General features: G+C 40.1%; 1 protein-coding gene across 2 annotated transcripts in view; it reads right to left on the bottom strand.

Moving 5' to 3' along the window:
- NAPB (N-ethylmaleimide-sensitive factor attachment protein, beta) overlaps positions 1-21,151 on the bottom strand; it is a 59,950-nt gene that overhangs the window by 20,816 nt on the left and 17,983 nt on the right. Inside the window, exons 3-7 of one of the 2 annotated variants that reach the window (XM_011972310.1) lie at positions 16,070-16,186; positions 14,141-14,187; positions 13,925-14,002; positions 5,027-5,082; positions 4,759-4,843 (exon numbers count right to left, since the gene is read on the bottom strand). In XM_011972310.1, coding sequence (XP_011827700.1) covers positions 4,759-4,843; positions 5,027-5,082; positions 13,925-14,002; positions 14,141-14,187; positions 16,070-16,186 — 383 coding nt within the window. The remainder of the gene's footprint in view (positions 1-4,758; positions 4,844-5,026; positions 5,083-13,924; positions 14,003-14,140; positions 14,188-16,069; positions 16,187-21,151) is intronic. The other variant, XM_011972311.1, reaches the window with a different exon arrangement.

The raw sequence follows: 21,151 nt of genomic DNA, 5'->3' as shown, positions 1-21,151 counted from the left end.
CAGGATCCAACTACAAGAAACTCACTTCAGTTAAGTGATATAGACAGGCTGAAAGAAAAAGAATGGACCAACATATCATATAAACATTAATCAAAAGAAAACAGGCAGGGCTATAAAGTGGATAAAGTAGACTTGAGCCAAGAAAATTACCAGAGACAGAGGACATTATGTAATGATAAAAGGGTCACTCCAGCAAGAATAGCAATCCAGAGGTGCAAAGTATGTGAAGCAAAGACTGACACAATGAAAGAAGAGTCAGACAACTCCACAACTACAGTTGGAGATTTTAACACCCAACTCTCAACAATGGACAGAACTAGAAAGAAAATCAAAGGCCAAGCACGGTGGCTCACACCTATAATCCTGGCACTTTGGGAGGACAAGGCAGGCAGATCATTTGAGGCCAGGAATTTGAGACCAGCCTAGCCAACATGGCAAAACCCTGTCTCTACTAAAAAATAGAAAAATTAGCTGGATGTGAAGGCACACACCTGTAATCCTAGCTACCTGGGAGGCTGAGGCACGAAAATCGTTTGAACCTGGGAGGTGGAGAGTTGCAGTAAGCTGAGATCAAGTCACTGCACTCCAGCCTGAGTGACAGAGCAAGACTCTGTCTCAAAAGAGAGAGAGAGAGAGAGAGAGAGAGAGGACAGAGAGAGAGAGAAAGAGAAAGAAAGAGGGAGAGAGAGAGAGACAAAGACAGATAGATAGATTAGCAAGTATATTAAAGAACTTAATAATGCCATCATCCAACAGGAGCTAATCAACATTTATAAACATCACCCAATAACAGCATAATCATAAAACATATGCCAAGACAGACCATATTCTAGGCCATAAAACAAACAAATTTGTAAGAATTGAAATCATGCAAAAATATGTTATCTAACTGCAATGGAATTAAAAGCAAGAAGTCAACAATAGAAAGATTACAGAAAAATCTCTGCCAAACACTTGGAAATTAAATAAAACACTACTAAATAATCCATGGGTCACTGAAGTCTCAAGGGAAATCAATAAATCCAACTAACTGAATAAAAATAAAAGTGCAATGATATAATAAAATTGGGAAGTAGCCAAGCCTATGAAAAGGTAATTGATAACACTAAAAATGCATACACAACAAAGATAAAAATCAGCAAGCTAAACTTCCATGTGAAGTACCCAGAAAAAGAGCAAAACAAATCCAAAGAAAACAAAATGGAGGAAATAACAAAAACAAAATCAGTGAAAATAAAAACAAAAAAGAGAGAAATAATTGAATTCTACCAAACATTTAAAGAAGAATTGACACCAATCCTTTACAAACTCTTCCATAAAACAGAAGAGGAAGAAGACATCCTAATGCATTCTGAGGCCAGAATTACCTTGATTCCAAAACCAGACACAGACACCACAAGAAAACTAACGATCAATATCCTTTATGAATATAGACATAAAATCCTCAACAAAATGTTAGCAAACCAATTCTGGCACTTACAAAAAGTAAAGTCAGCCACAAGGGTGGTCAACATCTATGTCACTGGGCCCCAGTAAAAACTCAAAACACCGGATTCAGGGGAGCTTCCTTGATTGGCAGTAGTCTACGCTTATTTTCACTCATTACTGTTGGGGGAAGTAAGTGCTGTTTACATAACTCCACTGAGAGAGGACAACTGAAAGCTCTTCCTGGAAGTCTCCTGGACCCTGCCCCATGAGTCTCTCCTTTGACTGAGTTTAATCTGTACCCGTTTGCTGTAATAAACCATAACTGTGAGTATAACAGCTTTCAGTGGGTTCTCTAAGTTCGTCTAACAAATTATTAATAAACTTGAGGGTGTTCTTGGGAAACCCCTCAAAGTTTGCAATGACCAAGTAGAATTTATTCCAGGAATGTAAGGTTGGTTCAACATATGAAAATCAATCAATGTGATATACAATATTAAGCTGATTAGGACAAAAACCGTATGCTTATCTCAACAGACACAGAAAAACGTCTGACAAAATCTAATACCCTTTGATTATAAAAACACTCAACAAACTAGGAAGAGAGGGGAACTGCCTCAAACTGATAAAGGCATTTACCAAAACCCCACTACCAATATCATACTTAATATGAAAGACTGGAAGTTTTCCTTACAAGATCAGGAACAAGGATGTCTGCTCTTGTCACTTCTATTCAACACTGCACTGGAGATTATAGCCAGGGCAACCGACAAAATGAAGTAAAACGCATTCAGATTGCAGAGGAAGAAGTAAAACTATTGTTATTTGCAGATATCATGATTTTGGATATAGAAAACCTAAGGAATCCACACAAAAAAACCTATTAGAGCTAATAAACAAGTCTGGCATGGTTACAGGACAAAAAATCGATACCCAAAATTCAACAGTATTTCTATACACTAGCAATTAACAATCTTAAAAGGAAATTAAGAAAATAATTCAATTTGTAGTAGCATCAGAAAAAATAAAATACTTTGGAGTATGTTTCACCCAACAAGTACAAAACTTGCACACCAAAAACTACAAAACACTGTTGAGCAAAATGAAAGAAGATCCAAATAAATATAAAAGGAACTCTGTATTCATAGACTCAGACTTAGTATTGTTAAGATGGCAATACTCTCTGTGATGACTGATTTTAACATGGCAATACTCTCTGTGATGACTGATTTTATGTGTCAACTTGAGTGGGCTACAGGGTGCCCAGATATTTGGTGTTATTCTGAGTGTGTCTGTGGGGTGTTTCTGAATGAGATTAACATTTGAATCAGTAAGATGAGTAAGCAGATTGCCCTCCCCATTGCAGGTGGGCCTCATCCAATCTACTGAAAACCTGAATAAAATAAAAGGTTAAAAGGAAGAATTTATTCTCAATGCCTGTCTTAGAGCCAGGACACTGGTATTCTCCTGCTTCAGACTTGGACTCAGACTAGAAATTACACTATCAACTCTCCTGGTTCTGAGGCCTTCGGATTTGGACTGGAGCTATACCATTGGCTCTCCTGGGACTTCAGACTGCAAATTTCAGACCTTCTCAGCCTATATAATCAAGCAAATCAATTCCCTACAGTAATTTCTCTCTCTAAACACACATACACACATACACACTCACACACAAACACACACACATACACCTCTATACCTCTTATTGGTTCTGTTTCTCTGGAAACCCTAAAACCACTCTTCAAATTGGTATGCACATTCCATACAATCTCTATCAAAATCTAAGCTGGCTACTTTGCAGAGATTGACAAGCTGATCCTAATATTCGGATGAAAATGCAAGGGATGTGGAATAGCCAAAACAATTAAGAACAAAAAGTTGGAGGACTCACACTTATTGACTTCAAAACTTACTGCAAAGTTACAGAAATAAAAACAGTGTAATACTGGCATAAAGATGGATAAATAGTTCAATGGAATAGAGAGCCCAGAAGTAAGCCCTCATATTTCATATGGTGAAGTAATTTTCAGTAAGGGTCATAATACCACTCAATAGTTAAAAGATAGTTCTATTCAACAAATGGTGCTAGAAAAACTGGACATCCACATATAAAAGAATAAAGTTGGACCCTTACCTCATAATATATACAAAAATTAACTCAAAATGGATAAAAAATCTAAACCTAACAGCCAAAACTACACAATTCTTAGAACAAAACAGAAGGGAAAAGCCTCATGATAACAGATTCAGCAACGATTTCTTCTATATAACAACAAAAGCCAGACAAAGAAAAAACAGACAAACTAGACTTCCAAAATATTAAGACTTCAGTGAATCAAAGGACATTAATAACAGAGGCCAGAGACAACCCACAGAATGAGAGTAAATACTTGCAAATCACATCTGATAGGGGATTAATATCCAGAATATATAAAGAACACCTAAATCTCACCACCAAAAAACAACCAACCAAATTTAAATCCAGAGAAAGTACTGGAATACACAGTCCTCCAATATACAAATGGTCAATAAGCAAATAAAAAGATACTCAACATCACTAGTCATTAGAGAAATAACAATCAAAAACAAAATGAGACATTTCACACTCATTAAGGTGACTATTATTAAAAAAAAAAAAAAAAAGAAGTATTGGTGACGATGTGGAGAAACTGGAACCCTGTGCATTGCTAGTGGGAAGTTATAATGGTGTAGCCACTGTGAAAAAGCCTGGCAGTTCCTCAAAAAGTTATACATGTACTTACCGCATGGCCCAGCAACTGCAATTCTATTCCCAGGTATATAACTAAGAGAACTAAAAACACTACCACAAAAACTTTAACACAAATGTTCACAGCAGCATTATTGATAATAGACCCAAAGTGGAAAAACCCCAAACATCCATAAATTGATAAATAAACCATGAGGTATTAGCCACAAAAAACAATGACATACTGACATTTGCTATGACATGGATGAACCCTGAAAACAATATGCTAAGTGAAAGAGGGCAGTCACAAAAGGCCACATAGTATGTGATTTCATTTATCTTCAAGGTTCAGAATAGACAAATTCATATAGACAGAGAGTAGATTGTGTCTTCCAGGGACTGGGAGGAGAGAATGGACTGCTGGGCTTCTTTTGGGGATGATGAAAATGTTCTGGAATTAAGTAGTGGTGATAGTTATACAACTCTGTGAATAGACTAAAAACCAATGAACTGTACTCATCACATGATGTGTGGATTATATCTCAATAAAAATAAAAATAAAAAGTTTAATTTTAAAAAATGATTCAGACAACTTCTCTCCAAAGAAACAACAGTATCCTCACCTGCTCATAGATCTCAATGGCTTTCTGGTACTGCTCAAGCTGGGCAGCATACGCTGCCACCTTCAGCAGACACTTGTTTGCTGAGCTGAAATCAAGAACCAAAGCAGAATGAGTAACAAGCCAATGGAAAAATAAAAGATGTGCACTGGGCCTTAGTACATCTTCATTTGGTATAGTCAAATACACTCACAGAGTATAAAAAGAAGTATTTTTTTTTTATCACACATAATAAAACCCATTAAATTATATTAAGAAAAGTAATACTTGCCTATTGGATTCTTCTCCTTTGTAATAATCAGCAGATTGTTCATAATGTGCAATAGCCTGAAAACATACACATTTTATTCACACACAATTTATTTGGAGAGTTGCATTTTAAAGCCACATTTGCATAGGTATTTTTTTTATAAATAAACCTACTCTACCAGCAAACTTTTCACAACTCGGCCTATTTCTTTAGGAAATACAAGAAAGCCTGCACCTCTGGAAGCAGAATGCTTGCTGACCATCAAAATCTGTTTCTCCCTCCCCACATGGCATATGCCCAGCTACACTACTTCCTCAGCTTCCTCTATAGTGAGGGGCAGCCTGTGACTAGTTCTCTCCAGTGGAATGTAAACAGACATGCTGGGGGCCACTCCCAGGCTTGGGCCATATATCTCACTTTGCATCCTTCTCCAGGCCTTCCACTTCCCATGAGCTAGGATGGCTATGACCAAGTTCAGAGTGACACTGTAAGCTAGACACCCAAAATGGCAGTAACTGTCAGGCAGATTCCTAAATAACTACAAAGGACATAATGTACCTCCAACCCCAGTGTCTCTACCACTGTCAAACCCTTAGTAGCCACACTGGATTGTTAGAGAGGTATGAAGCCCTAATTACACTTTAGGTCTATGACGTGCAGCACAGACTACACCCACTAATACCGTAAGTGTCACCTAGAATAAGGATGTTGCTGTCAATCTAAAAATATATGGCATCAAGTGGAGAGGAAAAAGAGATCACAGGCCAGAAAGCTAGAAGTCCCTGTCATGCTGTGATGAAAGTTAGTGAAATCAACCACGTGACAACTCAGAAAAAAGAACTGGTGTCGGCCAGGTGCGGTGGCTCATGCCTACAATCCCAGCACTTTTGGAGGCCAAGGTAGGTGGAATACCTGAGGTCAGGAGTTCAGGACCAGCCTGGCCAACATGGTGAAACCCTATCTCTACTAAAAAAATATAAAAATTAGCCGGGCATGGTGCAGGCACCTGTAATCCCAGCTACTTGGGAGGCTGAGACAGGAGAACTGCTTGAACCTGGGAGGCAGAGGTTGCAGTGAGCTGAGATCGCACCATTGCACTCCAGCCTGGGCAACAAGAGTGAAACTCTGTCTCAAAACAAACAAAAAAATAGGTGTCTACCAGCGTCCAAAACTAAGCAAAATGGCTGAGAAAAGCCAGAAGATAGTGTGTGCTGCTGCTGTTAGCACAGTTTTGTGAGAGCTGAACTCTGCAAAGAATCAGCTGGTTTGTAGACAGTTGTAGACAATCTTAGAAATAAGGCTCTCATAAGATTGAAAAAACCTTCTATATCCCAGATAACGAGAGGTAAGTATAAGCAGTTCTTTAAACCAGGGCTCTAGCCAAGTTTTTCTCTAACAAGATCAGACAAGAAATATTTTAGGTTTTGTGCATCTTTGCCACAACTACTCAGCTCTCTTGTGGTAGCATAAAAGCAGTCATAGACAAGATATAAATGAATAAGTGTGGTTGTGTTCCAATAAAACTGTATTTATGAACAATGAAATTTCTAATTTCATATAATTTTTACATGTAGCAAATGCTTTTTTCTCTCAAGGATTAAAAACTGTAAAAATCATTTTTAGCATGCAAACATACAGAAGCAGGTGGTGGGTTTGCAGGCTGCTTGAATTACAAAGGTTTCCCAGTAAATGCAAATGAGGGAGCTAGCAGTCTTTGAAAATCAGAGTAAAGGTGCTACCTTTCTGCCCAAGCCCATTAGTTCAGTGGCTTCAAGGCAGCTCCTAGTGAGTTAGAAGAGAGCCGCAGGGACAAGAAAACAAATAAAACAAAACAGGCCATGGAACTATGTTAAAGTTAGAAAAGTACTTAGACCTGGCCCATCAAGCCCCAGGCCCCCAACTCCCTACAGATGGTGGTGGTGATGACCAAGAGCAGAAACTGAGCTACCAGAAGGCCATAAGCTAGAAGTGGCAGAGCCAGTATTAGCCTCTCAGGACTACAGAGGAACCCTGCCTCAAACATTCACATTGAACAGTTCTGTGAAAAACAGACACTTATACTGTGTTTATATGATTACATTTTGGGTCCATGATTTCAGTCCTTTAGCATAACCTAATATGCTCCCCCAAAACACATATTTTGAACATTATTTACAGTAGAAGAAAAGTTGAAAAAAAAATTAAGTGGTTACATATAATGGGATACCTGAAAAGGTTTTTTTTGTTTGTTTTTTTTGAGACAGGGTCTCATTCTGTTGTCCAGGTTGGACAGGCTGGAGTGGCATGAACACAGCTCACTGTAGCCTCAACCTCCTGGGCTCAAGTGATCCTCCCACCTCAGCCTTCCAAGTAGCTGAGACTACAGGCATGTGCCACCATGCCCAGCTAATTTTTTAATTTTTCATACAAATGAGGTCTTTTCATGTTGCCCAGGCTGGTCTCAAACTCCAGGACTCAAGCAATCCTCCCATCTTGGCCTCCCAAATGCTGAGATTACAGGTATGGACCATCATGCTTGGCCTTCACAGAATACTGAATTGAAAAATGCAGCTATAAAAGAATAGGTATACTATGGTCCTCTTTTTGCAAATACTTAGTAACATACAGAAGTAGTCTGGAAGAAAATACTTCTTTGGAACACCTGTCAAAGCTGTTATGTACACACACGTGGGATGACCTGATGAAGGTACATCTCCTCCTACTAAAATGTGGGCTCTGTGAGGGCAGGGCCATGACTGTTTGGCTCACCATCACAGCCCTGAGCCTAGCATGATGACTGTTTACAAAGTGGGTGCTCGGTAACAGATGCTAAGTGAATGAAGGCAAAGTGCATCACAAATGAAAGCTGCCTATTAAACTATTGCCAGTATCATGATTATGTGAAATACTCATGAAATAAAAGGTTTTCAGCGAATTTATGATTAATCAATAACCTCCTTTCAACTGGCCTCATTCTCTAGTGTTTAGCACCATTTCCCATCAAAATAAACTGGGCAAATCATGATAAACCTGACCAAATCTGTCTGTGAAGAGTACTGGATTATCTAACCTCTTTTTCAGGACAGATAGAGTATAACTACATATCTTCCTAATTCTTACAGCACCAGAACTCAATGAATAAATAGGGTTGGGTTAAACCATATGTAACTGCTGCTTTGGAGGTTAAAAAAGAAAAGGCTAGATGTTGACAATTTGGTGTAACTTAACACTTTGCCAATAATGGCACTGGCTCGTTAGAATTTTAGAGATGTAAATTACAGTTATATTTATCACAGCGAAAGAAAAAATTTCAAGTTGGTTTTTAATAATGCTAATTAAACCAATCATTAAATTCCATGGTTTTCCCAAGTTGTGACAGATTGTACTTGAAAAAAAAGCACAATTCACTGGTTTAACAGAGAAGTTTCAGAGAAGAGACTGGCCACAGGCTATCTCTAAATGTTCACATCTAGTTTGGAATTTTAACATGTAGTGAAATTTATCAGATACAAGCAGATCCTTACACACCAGAAATCAGCCTACCTAGATATCTGACAATCCCAAGGACTATAATAAATGTCAAAAGCAGAACACAGCCACCAATAACAACAGCACACGTAACGATAAATCCAGAAATTTAAGACCAGCTGGTTATCCTGTTGTTTAAGTAGAGGGCCAAGGAAGTCACAACATTTCTGCTTGGGGCACCTGGATGAGTGTCACGATACATGGAATTCTGGAATGAGAAACAAGGGCCTTATGACTGCATCAATGATGCCATAAAGCAAATGCAATTTCCAGGCTTAAGAGTCCACTGTGTAGGTGAAATACCCTTAAGTAGCTTTAAAATGGGATCAATTCTTTTAGAACAAATGCCCCTAGAGGAGACCTAACATAAATCTGCCATATACACCTATTCTATGCTGTAACTAACAGTATTAAATAAGGCTCTCCAGAGGATGAAAATAGAATTGAATTATATTTCCTGTAGATCATTTTTATAAACCATCTAAAAAGGACCCATTTATTACGTGGTTCAGTGTTTTACTTCATGAAGTAAAAGAAGCAATGCAGGAAGATGAAAGATCTCTACAATGAGAATTACAAAACACTGCTCAAAGAAATCAAAGAAGACACAAGCAAATGGAAAAACATCCCATGTTCATGGATAGGAAGAATCAGTATCACTAAAATGGTCATACCACCCAAAGCAATTTAGATTCAATGCTATTCCTGTCAAACTACCAACGACATTCTTCACAGAACTAGGCAACCCTATTTTAAAGCTGGAATCAAAATCACATATGGAATCAAAAAATAGCCTGAATAGTCAAGACAATCCTAAGCAAAAAGAACAAAGCTAGAGACATCATGTTACCCCACTTCAAACTACACTGCAGGGCTACAGTAACCAAAGCAACATGGTACTGGTACGCAAACAGACACACAGACCAATGGAACAGCATAGAGAGCCCAGAAATAAGGCCACACACCTACAGCTATCTCATCTTCAACAAAGCTGACAAAAACAGGCAATGGAGAAAAGACTCCTTATTCAATAAATGCCGCTGGGGTAACTGGCTAGCCACATGCAGAAGATTGAAGCTGGGCCCCTCCCTTACACCATATATTAAAAAAACTCAAGATGGATTAAAGACTGAAATGTAAAACCTAAAACCATAAAAATCCTGGAAGACAACCTAGGCAATACCATCGTGGACATTGGAACAGGCAAACATTTCATGACAAAGACACCAAAAGCAATTGGAACAAAAGCAAAAATTGACACATGAAACTTCAGAGCTTCTGCACAGAAAAAGAAACTATCAACAAAGTAAACAGACAACCTACAGGATGGAAGGAAATACTTGAAAACTATGCATCTGACAAAGATCTAATATCCAGCATCTATAAGGAACTTAAACAAATTTGCAAGAGAAAAACAACTCCATTAAAAAGTGGGCAAAGGACATGAAGAGATACTTTTCAAAAGACATATATGCAGCCAACAAGCATTTTTTAAAGATCAATATCACTCATCATTAGAGAAATTCAAATCAAAAGTACAATGAGACACCATCTCACACCAGTCAGAATGGCTATTATTAAAAGTCAAAAAACAACGAATGCTGGTGGGGTTGTGGAGACACTTATACACTGTTGGTGAGAGTGTAAATTAGTTCAACCATTGTGGAAAGCATATGACGATTCCTAAGAGAGTTGAAAGCAGAACTACCATTCAACCCAGCAACCCCATTACTGGGTATACATCCACAGTAATATAAACCATTCCACCATAAAGACACATGCACATGAAAAGTTCACTGCAGCACTATTCGCAACAACAAAGACAAGGAATCAACCTAAATGCCCATCAATGGTGGACTGGATAAAGAAAATGTGGTATGTATACAACACAGAATACTATGAAGCCATAAAAAAGAACAAGATCATGTCTTATGCAAAAACACAGATGGATCTGGACGTTATTATCCTCAGCAAGTTAATGTAAGAACAGAAAACCAAATACTGCATGTTCTTACTTATAAGTGGGAGCTCAATGATGAGAATACATGAACACAGACACTGGAAACAACAGACACTGGGGTCTACTTGAGGGTGGAGGGTGGGAGGAGGGAAAGGAACAGAAAAGGTTAACTACTGGGCACTGGGCAAAATACCTGGATGATGAAATAATCTGTACAACAAACCCCCATGACACAAGTTTACCTGTATAACCAATCTTCACATGCAGCCCTGAACTTAAACATTAAAAAATTCTAGAAAACCCCAAAACATGTTATACATATTTTTAAGGTTTCACAAGAGTTTTATTTGTATTAGGTATGTTACATCTGCTTGACTTATCAGCTACTAATATACTCTATCTCAAAAAAAGAGGTAATATGAAGCTATGAAACTACACACTTCACTGTCCACTAACTAAAATCTGTGAATGATCTAAAATCAGAGAAGGGACATTAGGTAGGAGCGCTAAATGAGAAGAAAGTGATCTGTAACAAGCCAGATATAAGGTACCTTGGGTGTAACTGATTTTTCAAACATTAATTTCACAATCCACCAACCACAATCTGGTGAGTCCAACCAGGGAAGAGAAGGTAATAATACTTCCTTTTATTATTTTTTAAGAGGAGGTCTCACTATGTTGCTCAACTCCTGGGTTCAAGCGATCCTCCCACCTTGGCCTCCCAAAATACTGGGATTACAGGTGTGAACTACCATGCCTGGCCAGGTAATGATGTTTCTAAACAACTCAGGAGCTTAAACATTAGGGACCGTAACAACCTAACCCTGTGCCTACACGTGTGTGTGTGTGTGTGTTGTATGTGTGTGCAAATGTGTTCAGTAATATTCTTAAATTGCTTTTGTTGGGTATTTTTTTCTTTTTTTTTTTTTTTGAGATGGAGTCTCACTCTGTTGCCCAGGCTGGAGTGTAGCAGTGCCATCTTGGCTCATTGCAACCTCTGCCTCCTGGGCTTAAGAGATCCTCCAACCTCAGCCTCCCAAGTAGTTGGGACTATAGGCACGCACCCCCAATTCCTGGCTAGTTTTTTTTTTGGATTTTCTGTAAAAACGAGGATTTCTCATGTTGCCGAGGCTGGTCTTGAACTTCTAGGCTCAAGAGATCCTCCTGCCTTGGCCTCCCAAAGTGGTAGGATTATAGGCATCACACTGTACCTGGCCTTTTTTTTTTTTTTTTTTCAAGAGGAAAAAAGAGTATGTCACATTTCATTTTATCTGCTCTCAAGTTTACAGAGACCCATGTGTTGGAGACCATGCCTGGGTAGCAGAAATGACACACCACTACAGGCTCCTGCCCCAGAGTGCCCTTCTCACCACTGTGAAAGAAGGAGCCTCTGCTGGCAAAGATGCTCTGTGCACAGTGCTCATCCCCGCAAGACTCACTCAAACCTAAATAAAGATACTGTGGCCATCGCAGACACCCTGACCAAATAAATACCCCAGCCACACCAGACCCATCTCCCTCCCGTTCCATCATCAATTCCACACCAGGGAACAAAGGAGGTTCAGGTCCAGCTCCATCACCTTCCTCCAGGATCCACAGATAACCTTCCAGAGAGAAGGTTCACATGCACATGTCAATGCACAGGGTGGCCCTGACTTGATCAAGATCAGGGAGTATCCTCAGAAAAGTATGGCAATTATGAAAAGAAAAAAAAAAAAGACGTCAAATAATAAATTGTAACAAATATGATCAAATTTTGTGCTGAATAACAGGTGGAGGTCACACAGTCAAAAGAGTGAATGTTAACAATGCCAGTCCAATTTTAGTACTGCCTAGCAGATCTTTCCCCAGACCAAGAAGACTCCATTTGGTATGGTGGAGGTAGGGGTAGCATTTGTTTATTTAGCAAATATTTAGACCCCGCTAGGTCCCAGAGCTCTTGGGACACATCAGTAAAGCAGAGACAAAACTCTCTGCTGACATGTGTGCCTATTCTGGCAGAGGAAGGGAGACAACCAATATGAGAATGATGAGCACGCATATGAGAGGGCATGTTGTAAGGTGATATCTGCTCAGCAATACAAGAAGTTAAGTGAGGTGTGTGGGGATCTGCTATGCCTTCCCGGGGGGCTAAATTAACTAGGGGGTCATAATAGGCCTCATGGAAAAGGTAATAAATGAGCAAAAATGGAAGGGCATGGAGAAGTTAGCCATGTGGACTTGAAAGATGTGAGGAGTCAGCCACGTGGACATCTGGGGAAGAGCTTTGCAGACAGAGGAAATCTCAGGTACAAAGGTCCTGAGGCAGGAGTGCTCATCTGGCACGTGTGTGGAAGAGCAAGGAGGCCAGGGTGGCTGTGCAGGGTATGCAAGAGGAGGGGAGTAAAAGAAAAGAGGAGAGGCCAGGCCACACAGGTACATGGGGAGTGTGGGGCTGGGAGGAAGCAATTCAGTGGAGCCATGAAGGCTCCGCACAGCTCCAGCTGTTCCTCTTAGTGAAAGGGGGCTAATGAAAGGCTGTGAGCAGTGGAGAAACAGAATATGATGCAATGCCTAGAAGGTTCACTCTGGCTACTCTGTGGCAAGGGGATGTGGGGTTGGCAAGGCAGGGGGAGCAGAAGCAAGGAGACAGGTTTGAAGGATCCTGCAGTGATCAAGTGCGAGCTGGGAGACAAGGTAGTGAGTTGTGCTGAGACTTGGGAGCAGGAAGGACCCTGCTCACAAAAACTGCTCACAGGTTGTAGAGAAAGAGAAAAGGCAAGGAAGCCTGTAGTTTAGAGGGGAACACTGGGTTGGGGACAGGGCGTCTGAGATGGGAATCCAGTCCCAGACAGGTTAGAGATGACTGCTGGACAAAGTGGAGAGGTCAGCAGGCAGGTGGATACAGGAATCTAGCATTTGGAGAGAGGTCTGAGCTGTAGTCAGATTTGTGAGTCACTGGCATACAGATACTTAAAGCTGTGATGCTGACTGAGTGTAGAGAGGTCACCTCTTACGCTTTCTTCACTGGGCCTTAGAGTACTAAGCAATACAGCCGAAGGTTCTTTTGGCAATGCTAATGTTCTGATGTGAATCAGAGAGAGTGGAAAAAACAGGTGATTTCTGTAAATTTTTTTTTTTTTTTTTTTTTTTTTGAGATGGAGTCTGGCTCTGTCGCCCAGGCTGGGGTGCAGTGACCGGATCTTGGCTCACTGCAAGCTCCGCCTCCCGGGTTCACGCCATTCTCCTGCCTCAGCCTCCCATTTCTGTAAATCTTAACCAGCTCTCATGTCTTAGATGCCAACTCCAGGAAAACAGCCCACTACTTCAGCCAGCTAGACCCTAAAAGTCTCCAGGCAAGGCCATCTATGATCACTCTATACCTATGATCACTCTGAAACTGAGGACAAGAGAGTTCTTTGAGTCAGCTTATCTGCCTGCTTCACATCTGAGGAAGTGTGCCCACTGCTTACCTTCTCAATGTCTACAAGTTCAGTCTCATAGATCTCTGCAATAGTAATGTGGTGCTTGGCTGCAATTGTAAACCTTCCCTAGGGGAAAAAATAAGAAACAGTCACACATCCATTTTCCTATCTGAATGCCAGTTTGGGAACATAAAAAAGAGAGAGAGCACTCCAAGCCATCTCAAGACTCCACCCCACAGCCACTCAAGCAATGCAATGTCTTACCATGTCTGTGTAAATGTCGATGGCTGCATTTAAGCAGTTGATAGCCTCTGAAGCGTAGGCATTTAAGAAAAACAACGAAAAAATCCATTCAGTCAAAGAGGGTTCAGGTGAGGCTGTCTTCTTGGCTGTTATTAGAACGTTAATGAGGTATAATTTTGGAGTGGAGGGTGGGCAGGTTAGTTAGTGAGAAGCAAACAAAAATCATGCACAAGTCCAGATTCATCAGCATGGCTTTGTTCCCAGCAGCTACAGTATAATTTAGGGAACTGTAGCTGGAGTAACATTGTCTTAGTTACTCTTAACCTTAATGTGAGGACTCCATCCAGGCAAAAGACTGTATTATTAAAAAAATAAAACCATGGAGGTTGTCACCAACACTGGTAAATTATATCTGCTAAAATATGAATGCAAACATATTCCTCATTAATACCATGCATATATATTAATTTTGGAATATGGCACCACATCACAAGAACGATCACCTCAATAGATTCTACTCTCCATGCAGCCAAAAGCAAAAGCACTTTGAAATGCCTATTCAAACAACCCTTAAGCAAAGTCAACATTCTGTATAATGTTCAAAGATGCTAAATTGTAGCATACTAACAAAATGAAGAAACAAATCTAATAAATAATAATGCTAATAAATTATACTAATTTTCTTAAAAAGTAAGCCAAAAAATTTTTCCCATCATAAAATGATGGTGTTTATAATGCTGGCATATAATAAGCTCCAAGTTTATTACTTTTGGTTTAAAGAGGCAGCAAAGTAGAACGGCCTGACTACAAAATTAGAAAGGTAAGCAGATAAACAAAAATTGAAACAATTTCCCTCTAAACTACATAAAAAATGTGGATCCCTGTTATACCTTTAGAAATACAGAATATAAAGAGAAAAATTATCTATCTATAATCCCACTCAAATCCGCTGTTAGTATTCAGATGTGCTTTTCCTTTGTTTATTAAACACATTTCTATACGCACAAATTTTTTTCTAAAAATGAGATTATACAACATTCTATCTCATGTGCTTCTTTAATTGCCATGTAAACATTTACCAGGTCACTGAAGATTCTCTGAAACCAGGGATTTTAATGCCTGCACCATATTCTAAAGTACTGATGCATTACAATTTTACTACTCTAACAGCTCATTTAACCTATGAGTTTTTCACTTTGGGAAATAAACTGTGATTAATCCTTATACAAAAGGTCGTGAAGATACTCTATTTCTTTATGACATATTTATTCTCAAAATTTGGGATTTGGTGTTGAACAAAATGGACTGCTAAAAGAAAAAGGAAAAACACAAAATTTCTGCCATGCACACGGGTGGAAGGGAAGAAATACTTTTAATTACACTCTTCTAACTAAAAAGAAATAACCTTTGCAAAATTTTATCACATTAAATATCCAATTGCATTCTTTCCTCAAAACAAATACTTTGAAAAACACTTTTTAAAAAACCAAATGGATACTGTATGAATAAGACTTTTTAACGATTGAATATTACAATTTCCCATTAACTGGATCTGAAAACTCCTTAGGTATTTAGGAGTAAGGGAACATAAGAGTTTCCTTTTATGAACAATATACATTTTCACAAAATTAAGATATAAGAAGTCTTACGTAAAATCAAAGGTTATTTCCAAAAAATTCTCTAAAATGCAGTATAAATGGAGTTTAATTAAATGATGCTATAAACTAAACAGCCAGTATAAATTTAACATATTTTCTCCTCGTAAAAGCCCCCAAATGATTAAAAAATAAAAATCCCTATGGTTATAAAAATTTATCTATTATTCCAAAATACAAAAATTCCTTTTTACCAGGACTCGAAAGGACACCAACACTGACCTTAACGTTGAGGGAAGTACTGACTGGTTAGTTACACACAGAGATACGCATGCTACGCGCCTGGCTGCCTTACCTTGGGGATCTGCCTTTTTGTAAGCATTTCCAGCATCCACAAAGCTGGTAGCGGAGTCATGTTTGCTCTGAAGCTGCATGTGGAGCTTGGCTGCCTGACAAAATGCGTTTCCTGCAGCTGAAGAAGACACTACAATTAAACACAGAGGAATAAGTCCCCCCCAGAGCAACCCATGCTCTAAGTAGTGGACCTCCCTATTATATTCCACTGAAAAGAAGCATTCTAGTCAGAAGCAAAAATCCATGTGGTCCAGTGCACCTCGGGCAAATATAAAAATAACCAGAATCAAGTCAAACAGCAATGAAAGCTTCTCCACCTCAGCCCCAGCAGACTTTCCAAGTGTCCCTGGGCACTAAGCCACCATTCCCTGATCTGACCATTCAATACCAAAAGCCAAGTCTTGGGCTACTGAATTCAATTCCACTAACACATAATAAACACCAGCTAAGGGCTTCAAGCCACAAATGATTAAAGAAAGGTAAAACACTAAACTCAAAGATATTTGCTCACTGTTCTTAGTGTCTTCTAGACTTAGCTGTCAGAGTGGAAGAAACTGCTAATGAAGGGCTTCGTGGATAAAGTAAGTTTCCTAAAGAGTGAAAATCAGGCCTACAATTTTGAAATCCATAAAAGTCTAAAAATCCAAATTTTTTTCTTTGGTTTATAGCAAAATCTGACTGAAATTTATATGAGGTTTAATCTATTTTACTCCATTTAGTGTGAAAATTTACACATTTCCCTGCAGAATCACTGATGGATCTGGTTGTGGGGTACTGCCCAGGTCTCCAACTGGGACATGCACAACATACAAGGTACACGACCTAATCTTTTTCAGAAAAGGTTTTGGATCAGGGACCATGGATTCTGGAGTGCTGGAAAAGAAAGAGGGAAGGAATCGCTAGCAGAGGAGTCACACGAACACTGAAGAAATGCTTGCAGGTAAGAAAGGGCTGGAAGTGGAGGCCAGTGACAAGCCTGCCATGACTGGAGGAGGGCAGTGGAAATCAAGGCTGAAGCTGCATCAGGCCACTTCTGAAAGGGTTTAAACATCAACAAGGGAAACTTCCTGAGTTCAGAGAAGCAACACGGCAGAGTGCCTCCGAAAAATGAGTCACATTGGGGAAGTCAGTACAGTAGAAATGGAAAGGAAAGAATCTGATCTACCACGAAAAGCATGGTTAAGAATATCACAAAGTCTTTAGGTTTCTAAAAAAATTATCATAAAGCAGTACTCACTGCCGATATTAAACATTTGCTATAAATTTTTTTGTGAGGAAAAAAAGTACAATTCTTTTCTTTTGTTCGAGACAGGGTCTCAATCTGTCACCCAGGCTGCAGTGCAGTGGCGTGATCACAGCTCACTGCAACCTCTACCTCCCAGGATCAAGAGATCCTCCTACCTCAGCCTCCCGAGTAGCTGGGGACACAAGCGTGTGCCACCACACCTGGCTTTTTTTATTTTTAATTTTTTAAAATAAATTTTTGGCCGGGTTTGGTGGCTCAAGCCTGTAATCCCAGCACTTTGGGAGGCTGAGGCAGGTGGATCACCTGATGTCATGTGGCAAAAGCCCATCTCTACTAAAAATACAAAAAAATTAGCTGGGCACGGTGGCAGGTGCCTGTAATCCCAGCTATGTTGGAGGCTGAGGCAGGACAACTGCTTGAATCCGGGAGGCGGAAGTTGCAGTGAGCCGAGATTGTGCCACTTCACTCCAGCCTGGATGACAGAGCAAGACTCTGTCTCAAAAAAAAAAAAAAAAAAATTTTGTAGAGACAGGTTCTCACTATGTTGCCCACGCTGGTCTTGAACTTCTGGGCTCAAGCAATCCTCCAGCCTCGGCCTCCCAAAGTGCTGGGATTACAGGTGATTATACCTGGCCATAAACATCCAATTCTGCTAAAGCTTCAGTTGCATCTCTTGTTCCAACTCCCTCTCCCCAGAGGAAATGCATAATTCTCATGTGGGTTTCTGAACCTGAGGGCAAAGGGACAGTACAAACTCTGGAACCCACCTGCCCAGGTTCAATTCTTGCTCTGTATCTCAGTTTCTGATTAAAAGAGTACCCAGGCATCTTTGAAAAATATGTAGCCACCAGCATGACATGGGTATTGCTATGATCTGAATGGTAGTATCCCCCCAAAATTTGTATTACTGGAGCCTGATATCCAATTTGACAGTGTTATGAGGTGGGGCCTTTGGGGGAGTGACGAAGTCATGAGAGCGCCACCCTCATAAATGGGACGAGTGCCCTTATAAAAGAGGTTGAAGAGAGCTGCCATGCTCCTTCCACCACATGGGGACACAGCAAGAAGGTACCATCGTGGAAGCTGAGAACATTCCTCACCAAACACGGGATCTGCTGGCACCCTGATCTTAAACTATCCAGCCTCCAGAACTCTGAACAATACATTCGTTTTCTTTATAAATTACCCTAAGGTATTTTGTTATAGCAGCAGAAAGAAAGCAAGGCACTGAAGAATCAGAGTAGATGCCAGCCTCAGGGCTAGAGCTGGAACTGAAGAAGCCCTGCTGGCCCCTGGTGAATCATGAGAGGCTGGTGGGTATCCAGGAGGGGCAAAGGCCACTACCAGGGCAGTGGCCAGGCACCTGGGGTACTTGGGGCAGCACTTAACCATGAAGTGGCAGCTCAGTAACATATCTGGCTAAGTGGGAGCTTTGATGGGCTCTGCCCCAGAAGAAGGTAGTAATAGCTTGGACTTCACAAGTAAAGTGCTTAGAAGGGCCTGACTCACATTACACACAGTGGCCACTTTCATTATTATATGCAAATCTAGCCTTAGTTCACACCTGCGGTCTGGCATGTTGAAATGCCATCATTTTTTTACAACGTACATCCTTGCTCTCCTGCTGGCATTTCATTTTTTGTAACTTATCTATGTTTCCTGTCCCAGAATCAGTCATGGTCCATCCTTTTCTTGCTCAGTAATACCACAACACCCAGGCTCTTCTAGGCTACCTCCATCTCTCCAGACAATAGTAAGTGCTTTAATTTTACATTTTCACATTCCCACATTCCAAAACGAGTTGCTGGCTTACTTTTTCACTCTGACTATTCATTCCAATCATTAATAGCAAATGCTAGCTCGGTCTATCTAAACTTGGAAGTGTCGGGCCGGGCACAGTGGCTCATGCCTGTAATCCCAGCACTTAGGGTGGATCACGAAGTCAGGAGTTCAAGACCAGTCTGGCCAACACGGAGAAACCCCATCTCTACTAAAAATACAAAATTAGCTGGGCGTGGTGGCGCATGCCTGTAATCCCAGCTACTCCAGAGGCTGAGGCAGGAGAATCGCTTAAACTCGGGAGGCAGAAGTTGCAGTGAGCCGAGATCGCGCCACCACACTCTAGCCTGGATGACAGAGCAAGACTCCATTCTCTGAGGTGGGGGAGGGAACTTGGAAGTGTCTTTAAAGGAGCATATATTAAATTAAATGGCCTCTGAGAAGCCACACAACTTGGGCTAAATTTCCTCACCTGCAAAACTGGTATAATACCTGTCAGGATGATCTCTCAAAAACTGAGTATCAAACAAATTAGCTTAATCATTATGAAAGAACTTTTAAAACTATAAAGAGATGCAATGCTGTTATGATCATCACCAATGCAACATGGATAGAATTTCAAGGAATCTAATATTCATCCACTCAATAAATATACTGAGCACCTATGACTTTGCAGGTAATAATCCAAGGCCTGGAGATACAGCAGAGATAAAACACACAAATGTGGCCTTCCAAGGTTTACTTTCTAATGAGAATCACCATATAATAAAAACGTAAATATAAATCAATAAAACATTATGTAATTTATTTTTGCTAGATGGTGATAAGTATGTTGGAGAAAAAAAAAAAAGTTTCCAGGAAGGACAAGTTTGTTATTTTTAAAAGGGGTGGCCAGAGAAGACCTCAGCAAGAAGATGACATGTGAAGAGGGAGCTGAAGGAAGTAGGGACCCAGCAACATTCTGTTTGGGGGAAGAGTAGGGAGACAGGGGGAACAGTACATGCGAAGGCTCTGAGGTGGGAGCTGGGTACACAAAGAAGGGGATAGTCTTTGAGGGCCACTACAGGGAGGTCAGCTCTTATTTGGAATGATATGACCTTACTTAATTTGTGTTATGTTACTTAATTAACACATTTATGCCTAGTGTTCCTTTACTGGAACGCTAAGCATGTGAGAGGTATTTATATCCCATCCTACTGCTAAGGTCATCGCCAAGGTCTGATTTCCAAAATTCAAAAAACTGCAACCTCAGACATAAGTGGAAACAGACTGGAAAAGTGCAGAAGTATGGCGATGTCAGGAGGCTAGAGCGTCATCCCAGGCAACAGACAATGGGTGGTGCACATACAAAGCCTTAGTTATATACGTGATCAGTGGCCTCCTTGAAATGGAATTTCCAAAGGTTAGAATATCTGATCACCAGATACAATTAGTAATAAGTGGTCTCAGCCAGGCGCAGTGGTTCATGCCTATAATCCCAGCACTTTGGGAGGCCAAGGCGGGAGAATCGCTTAAATTATTATATGCAAATTATTATATGCAAATAATTATTTGCATGGATGGCCTGAGCTCATGAGTTCGAGACCACCCTGGGCAACATGGTGAAACCCCGTCTCTACTAAAATACAAAAAATTACCTGGGTGTGGTGGCACGTGCCTGTAGTCCCAGCTACGCAGGAGGCTTAGGCACAAGAATCACTTGAGCCCCGGAGACAGAGATTGCAGGGAGTCAAGATTGTACCACTGCACTCTAGCTTAGGCTACAGAGTGAGACTTTGTCTTAAATAAATAAATAAATAAATAAATAAGTAGTCTCTTCAGGTAAGATCACTTTTTACTTACAAGACCTGAACAAAACAAAAGATGAAATGTGAAACAAACTGTTTTTTCCTCCATTTTAAAAACACAAGACAATTCAGGCATAAGTGTGTTTTGAAAAATAGCATATCTAAAGCCTTAGCTAAAACTAAACTTCTTATAAAGATCTTACCTTTTAGATTCAACTAGTTCAAAAGCATTTTTCTCCTTTGAAATGATTTTAAAGTATCTGCCTTGAAA

The sequence above is a fragment of the Mandrillus leucophaeus genome, unplaced genomic scaffold (genome assembly GCF_000951045.1).
Source record: "Mandrillus leucophaeus isolate KB7577 unplaced genomic scaffold, Mleu.le_1.0 Scaffold1285, whole genome shotgun sequence".
Taxonomy (NCBI): Eukaryota; Metazoa; Chordata; class Mammalia; order Primates; family Cercopithecidae; genus Mandrillus; species Mandrillus leucophaeus.
The sequence above is the reverse complement of the archived record's forward strand: the minus strand, read 5'-3'. Positions and strand labels throughout refer to the sequence as shown.